The following is a 7,451-nucleotide window of genomic DNA, read 5'->3' as shown; positions in this document are numbered from 1 at the left end:
ATAACAGGCCTGGTGCGTGCGAACTAGTAGTATTTAGTCTATAGTATGTCCCTCGATTATTACTCGAGTATGTTTATCTCTCCCGATCTGTAAAATCAAATATTCCAGCTCCTTTAACTATTTAAATCAATATAATTTATTTTTTAACTGATTTTTGATGATAATTTCATCCTACGTGGTAACAACTCAGCTTGTCATGTTTTGCTGATGTGGCATCAAAAACTTCAAAAAAAATCATAAAAAATATATAAAAATCTAAAAATACTAGAGACAATTCCAACACCTTTTGTTAAAATAAATTAAAAATAATTTTCTTTGCATCATATTTCATGGTGAGGAACCTTGGGAAAAAAAGAAAAAATGTACTTTAAAAAGCGTGTAGCTCATTTATTAACTCACGTCAAGAAAAATATTAATATGTGAACACATTTTTTTTTATGTAGGGTGTACTTTAAGAGGATATACATAATTAGTTGAACTTTATTTAGAGCTTTATTAATGTCTCCATGATTTTTAAAAAGTTCACAAGCATAAAGTGATTTTGTTGGTTTTTTTAAAATCGATAACTAATTCATCTGAGCTTCAAATCAAGTGAAAAAAAAATTCCTTGTAACACGACTTACATGATAAAAGTATTTATACTCATAAAAAAGTTATATATTTTCTGTGAGAAAATGTATTTGCTAAACCTGGTTAAATATATAGTTAAATATTTGTTAATTCAAAAATTATGAAACTAATTTTTTAGTCTTCTTTCATGATTCTATATCTTCTAAAAATACATGAAATCATGAAATAGTTATTATAACATGCATGATGGAGTAAATATGTTGTAACTAGGTTAATTCATAACTAATCCATCACACCTAAAATTAGTGAAACCACTTTTATTAGTTTACTTAAATAATGCTTTGTGTAGGAAAAATATTGATAGACATGATAAAGTTAATTGCAGTGCTTTTTATTAACATGTTCACTTTATGCTTATGAACTTTGTAAAAATTATAGAGAAAAATTAATAAAACTCTAAATAAAGTGAAACTAATTTTATAGATTCTCTTAAGGTACATCCTACACATAAAAATATGTGTTTGTATGTTAATATTTGTCTTGACGTAGGAATTAATAAATGAGTTGCACGCTTTTTAAAACATGCTTTTTCTTTTTGCGAAGCTTCCTCTCCATAAAATATAATGCAAATGGCATTATTTTTTAATTTTTTTACATAAGATCCTAGGATTGTCTCTAGTATTTTTAGAAATTTTTATAATTTTTTTATGTTACGTTAGCGAAACGTTGCCAACATGATATATTGAGTTAGTGAGTTATCACCATATAAGATGAAATCAGTTAAGAAGATAAATTATATTAGTTTAAATAGTTAGATAAGATAGGATATCGGGTTTGGCAGTTTGAAGAGACAACCAGCCTCGATCAATAGTTGAGGACAGTACTGTAGAGTCCGATTGAAACGATCAATTTTACAGGTTTAGGGCCTGTTTGTTTCCAGCTACTTCTGGCTTCTGCTTCTGTCAGAAGCCCAGAAGCCAGAAGCCAGAACAAACGGGTTTGCTGAGAAGTGACTTCTGAAAAAACCAAAAGCTGCTTCTGAGGAAAATGAACAAACGGGTTTGCTGAGAAGCTCGCTGAGAGTAGCTTTTTTGAGAAGTTATGTGCTGAGAAGCCAAAAATTTATTGTAAAAGCCAACAGCATATTTCCAAAAACAGCTTTTAAAAAAACCAAAAAACACAGCTTTTCAAAAAAACCAAAAGCAGAAGCTCAAACAAACAGACCCTTAGTCCTTTGGGAAAGCCCAATAGAAACGGCACAGGCTGAGACTTCAGAGCTGCCCGGTTGTGCTGTGCCGCTGGGTCCGTGGGTCGCCCTGCTGGGCCCCGAAAATTACCTCAGGACCTCCTCGGCGACGTGGCAAGGCAGCTAGTTGGTCTTGATCGCTCTCGCGCGCCGTCCTTAAAGAGGCGGAATCCTCAACTGGCAAGGGATGAGAAGGCCGTCGTCGCTTCCATTTATAGTTATAATTGAGTAGCTGGCACATTTCAGTGTGTGTACCTAAAGCTCGTCAGAGATTGACACGAATAGGAATCCATATGTACCGAGCACAATGAGAGAGAGAAAAAAGGGACAAAGCAGGCGAGAGAGTTTTGCCGTGCCCCGCACGCTGCGTGATCGTGTTGTGTACTTGCGTTCTGCTTCATGTATTACCCAGGCTAGGCTTCGTCGCCGCAGGCCTCAGCAATGAACATGCACCAGGAGAGGCTAAACAATAGGGCGGTACGCTGCGCGCTCGTGTAACCTGGTCCACGGAAGGAAACAGTAAGGAAGATTGCCATGCTTCCAGCACTGGAGTTCTGGTGCGGAAAAGGGCTTTGTGTATAGACGTACTCTGTTCTGACGTCTCAAATCTAACCTGATGTAAACGGGATACGGGTCATGAGGAAATGGGATTACGAGAAGGACGGACTGTGGGAGAAGCGAGGAGACATGGCTTTTGAAAATCGGAGGAAAAGGGAAAAGTTCCAATGGCAAGGACCAAAGGTTTCCACGGCCGGCAAGAAAGGCAGCGATACTAAGTAAAATGTTCACGAGGATTTTATATTAATTGGAGAGGAGCAGAAAGAATTTATTGAGATCCATAATAGAGTCGTGCCACGATTAGATTCAGCTGATAAGAGTTTTAGGATTAAAACACGAGAAAACTCACTGAGATTCTTAGAATTGGATCTAAGACAAACCATCATTTTAATTGTCTTTTTATGATATTAATTAGGACAAAACATGATATAGGATTACTATCCTAAGAGGTCTCAAAGTGTATAAAATCTCGTGTCCTACTCTTTGATACGCACAGTTGATGACCATATGTCCATATTTTAAACAAGTTTTTGCGTAATCCATTTTATCCATCGCCGACAGATGTAATTCTGAAGTTTTTGCTTTGAATTCTTCACACAACACTTTACAATGCTTGAGAAAGGAAATGGGAAAAAATAATTCAAGGCAGTCGCTGTCAAAATTGTTAAACACGAGTTCCATGCAGTGAGACGGTAAGTTCAGAATTCAGAACACAAGTAAGACGAGAAGGTTCAGATCTACTGCCAGTTGCCGTGGTATTATCAGCGCGAACAACACATGTCAGACATAAGATCATGAGACAAGGAAAATTGCAGTGAGAATAACTGCTTTTATATGTGCCTTTCCATGCTAGCATAGTGTTCATTTGCAGAATAAGAAATGATCGGCCCGGCGCTTAAAGCTCACGGCTCCTGACGAAAACCCCCAGACACATGCACGTCATGCAGAAAACTAAACCCATGGACATATTAAACCGGCAAACCAAACCAGTGGCCGACGTAAGAAACGCCAAATATTACGCAAGGCGTGTCCCGCCCAAATGGGTCACCATGCCCTTCAATTCGACAAGCACTTGCACCTCCATGCTTGTTTCGGAGCAGTGTTTCTGGCATAGTGCCTGTTACTCTGAAGTCTGAACGGCAGCCACAAGATGGGAAGATTTTTCAAGATCAAAAAGAGCGCTAGACTGAATCCAAGCCAATCGTGCAAACGACAGGACCCAACTTGGAATGGATCCCACTAGGATTCAACAGGAACCGCAACCATTCAAGTTCAGGAGGACAGCAAAATCGTGACAGCGATGGGGCCTTTCCAACTGCCGACAACGATCGGCCCTTCTCTTCATAGCCATCAGATTTATTTTTAAAAAAAACGATTTTCACGAACCTCTAGCACCTTGAGTATGCCAACGAAAGGCATCTCGCTATCGTATGATCAGAGGTTCATGTCATACTCAGGACAGCTGAAACATCAGAGGCACAGTAGCCTATGTATGTAACGCAGTCAGAACTTCAGGTAAGTAAGCTCTTTTTTCTTGCACTCTTTACTGTAATCTATCTTGTCCAAAGAATCGTATGTTTCTTACATCAGATGTAACATATACCCTATCTTCAATCATTGGAAGGAATTACATATACCCTCTTTTACAATGATTAGACTTTGCCAGTTACATTCTTGCTTCGAGGTTCAATGGACTCGAGAACACCAATCAGAGGTCCCAGGAGGCTGTTCAGGTGTTAAGGCACAGCCTCCTGAGAAGATGAAGAGTAAGCTGCACGCTATCGTGTATGTCAATCAGAATTTTGTGCAGAGGTGTTCGTTTTCGAGTCAGTTTGGTAGTAGACAACATCTCCGGTATCGCTAACATAGTGGTCTTGCTTTAAGCTTTGTGCTAGCACCCTAAATAGGTGGAATGGGAGAGGACCTGACTTCTTTGGCTCTTTGTAGTACTTGCCAAGCACAGGTTTTGCTGCCTCAGTCTGCAGGTTAGATCCAAAACATGACTTGGTATGGTTGTTCTAGCCAAAAACACTTAGAAAGGCAAGATAGGGGGGGGGGGGGGGGGAGACTCTTACCGCCTCAATGAGATGGTAATGCGGGATTTGAGGGAAAAGATGATGGATGACATGAGTTCCAATGTCATGATGTATATTGTTGATCAATCCATAGTCCCGATCGAGCGTCGTCAGTCCTCCACGCAGATAACTCCATTCCTAATAGAGCAAAAGACAATGTGGTATCAATAAGCAATCTGTTTTCAAAAAGAAAATCAAGATAAGTAACTATAAATGAACAGCATTTGACAACCTGAAAACGAAGTGAAAAGTATTTAATAGGCTGAGCTAGCATTATATCCGGTAGGCGACAAAAAAGGAAGTTGCATCTTTTCCCCTCAAAAAGACAAAAGAAATCTATTTCTTTGTTCTATACTACTATAGCATCCTCCAATTCCAGAAGGTGACGAAAAAGGCTAGACCTTTGATTTGTAACATCCACCACTAGGGTTTCTCTGATTTGAGGTTTCATGGACACATTTGCCATTTGTGCATAAAGTGATTCCACATCTTGAATAATTACCACATTTGTATATATCAGCAAAAGCAGATAGGCTAGGAAGCTGCAGTAAAATGGTGTTATGGACAACAGCTGGTTATATCCGATATAAGTCAAAAGGAGAGTAAGTCATTTCACATCTAATATTTGTGGCAGGGTGTGTTCTAACGTATCTTTCATTTTTAGGGAAGGATGTATTATGATTCTGCAATTCGCCGACATTTGTTGGTTGTATTAATCGTCACTACACCTATTATCTTTTCAAGCAAGACAGAGAATTTGCATCATCGCTAACATTTGCAAGGTCCTATACAGAACAAGTAAACCTTATCTTCTGCTATTAATAGCAGCGTGACTTAGTTGAGGTAATACATTTAATAGCTTCCCACCCAACCAAAAATGGACAGTACATTGGTTTTTTGAAGATTACACAAGTCATCCTGAAACATCAAAAATTTGCAAATCTTTTTTTTCTCGAATACGCAGGAGAATTGCGTATCATTTCATTAAAGAAGAAAAAGAACCAAGTACAACACCAACTCCTCCCCTTAACAGTTTAGTAACAAAAATTTGCAAATCTGCTTTATTAATAATGATACTCACCTTTCCACGGTACCAGGGAAGCTTGTCTTCGTGGCCATGATGGTGCAAGTATGTGACCATATCCAGCCACATAACGAATACCTGCACAAGGGTTCACCAGAGGCAACCACATAAATTCTCCAGTACAACACACCCCACCTATACAAATTATCATTTTGCAGGAAGTGAGCATGTTATAGAAGAAACATCACTCTTACCAAGTATGGGATGGCATAGAGCTTTAGCATCTGAAGAGGCCCCATCACAAAGGTCAGACCAGCTAGAATACCAACCATGGCCAGCCAGGATGCTGTTGATGTTACTATGTCCTTCTTTTCATTAGGTTGGAACAGATCACTGCTCGGGTTGAAATGTGATCCTGACTTTCCTGGACTCCTTGCGAACTGGACAAACACACATGAACCCGCAGACAGGAATTTAGTACTGCTACCACATTACAGGATAAAAACATCAAATTCATATGTCATTGACAGATATGCACTTAGCCTCACCAAGTATAACGGGAATGCGAGCAAGGGGAACGGCATGGTGAACCGCAATTTCCGGGTCATAAAGTCCAGGCTGTTGTACAGCCTCTCTGGTAGCTGCAAGTTATCACAATACAAGAAAACATCAATCCCAATTCATCAACATGCATCATCTGCATAATTCCCAATGAACCCACACAAAGACAAAGTAACAGAACAATTACCGGGTGCCAGGACTCGTCCTTCTCGACGTGGCCGTGGTTCTGATGATGCGTCCTGTGGCTAATCCTCCTGCAATTCCATTCAAAGACAGCGCCTTTCTTAGCATCAACGATATTTCGTAACAGAAACTAAGAGTCTAAGAAGCATAGGAAACATAGGTAGTAATCATCATACCATCCGTGGTATGGGACAAGAATGGAGGAGTGGAGTATGTGGCCGACCACGCTGTTCAGCTTGGAGTTGTTTGAGAAGCTCCCATGTCCACTGCAAACACGAAACGCACGTATCTGGCAGGGTCAAAAACCCGATCTTGAAGCTAAAACTCGCATAAAAATCTAATCTTCGGCATGGCATGGTGTTCGAACTGTACCAGTCGTGCCCGAGAACGAAGAGCGCCCAGAACATGGTGCCCTGCGCGGCCCAGTAAAGCGGCCAGACGAGCCAGCTGTCCAGGCGCGCGGCGGCTGCGGCGAGGCCCAGCACGACGACAACGTCGCGCAGCACGTAGCTCATGGAGCGCCAGGGGTCCTTGACCCAGCAGTGCTTGGGTATGGCCGCGCGGATCTCCGCGAGCCCGAACGGCGGCGGCACCCCGGGATCGAAGTCACCCTCGGCGCCGTTGGCCGCCACCACCTCCTTCTCCTCTCCCTGGGGGGAGCTCCTCTTGTCCTCCTCAACGGCGGAGACGAGGCGGGTGGGCGCGGAGACGCGGAGCGCCCACTCGCGGTGGATGGCCGCCGCCGCGGGCCTGCGCGGCACCGCGGCGAGCGAGGGGGGAGCCGGCGCCGCAATGGCGCCGCGAAGGCGGAGCGGCGCAAGGCCGCAGCACTCGGAGAGCATGAGCCGAGCCATTGGCGACGGCTCCGGCGGCAGCAGCAGGCAGCGAGACGGGTATACGGATGGGTGGAAGGCTATTGTCTAATCTAGTCCACCACCGTCGCCGCCGCAAGCTCGCACGGGATCTTTTGCGTTCGGGATGGGGTTGGCTTGCGGTGGCCGGGCTTGGCAGGCTGAGCCAGGTTTTTTATACCGGCGCGCGAGGGAGGCGGCCTCACCCGTGCCGTGTAACGCGTCTTGGGGCGTCATGATGGAGCATGGAGCACGCGGTGTGGTGGACTCGGACCGGGACCAGTGCCGAGGCTGGATGGGTCGGACGCGAGCCGAGCACAGAGACGGCCGGGGGTTGGCAGACACGTGTGAATCGTTGCGGTGTGGACATGGCAAGGGGGCTT

At 43.0% G+C, this 7,451-nt stretch overlaps 1 protein-coding gene across 1 annotated transcript; it reads right to left on the bottom strand.

Moving 5' to 3' along the window:
* Positions 1 to 3,884: 3,884 nt before the first annotated feature.
* LOC133916330 (omega-3 fatty acid desaturase, chloroplastic-like) lies at positions 3,885 to 7,235 on the bottom strand. Its single transcript, XM_062359952.1, has 8 exons — positions 6,590 to 7,235; positions 6,394 to 6,483; positions 6,222 to 6,288; positions 6,022 to 6,114; positions 5,728 to 5,913; positions 5,531 to 5,611; positions 4,450 to 4,587; positions 3,885 to 4,353 (listed from the first exon to the last, which is right to left on the bottom strand). The coding sequence occupies exons 1-8, from the start codon at positions 7,069 to 7,071 to the stop codon at positions 4,165 to 4,167; spliced, it is 1,326 nt and encodes a 441-aa protein (XP_062215936.1). The 5' UTR covers positions 7,072 to 7,235; the 3' UTR covers positions 3,885 to 4,164.
* Between the last annotated feature and the right edge of the window lie 216 nt (positions 7,236 to 7,451).

The sequence above is a fragment of the Phragmites australis genome, chromosome 4, assembly GCF_958298935.1.
Source record: "Phragmites australis chromosome 4, lpPhrAust1.1, whole genome shotgun sequence".
NCBI lineage: Eukaryota > Viridiplantae > Streptophyta > Magnoliopsida > Poales > Poaceae > Phragmites > Phragmites australis.
The sequence above is the reverse complement of the archived record's forward strand: the minus strand, read 5'-3'. Positions and strand labels throughout refer to the sequence as shown.

Coding starts and splice junctions, on each gene's coding strand:
- LOC133916330 (XM_062359952.1), bottom strand. CDS start 7,071: ATGGCTCGGCTCATGCTCTCCGAGTGCTGCGGCCTTGCGCCGCTCCGC. Junction 6,289..6,393: donor CTTGTCCCATACCACGGATG/GTATGATGATTA, acceptor ATGGAATTGCAG/GAGGATTAGCCACAGGACGC. Junction 6,115..6,221: donor AGGACGAGTCCTGGCACCCG/GTAATTGTTCTG, acceptor GATAACTTGCAG/CTACCAGAGAGGCTGTACAA.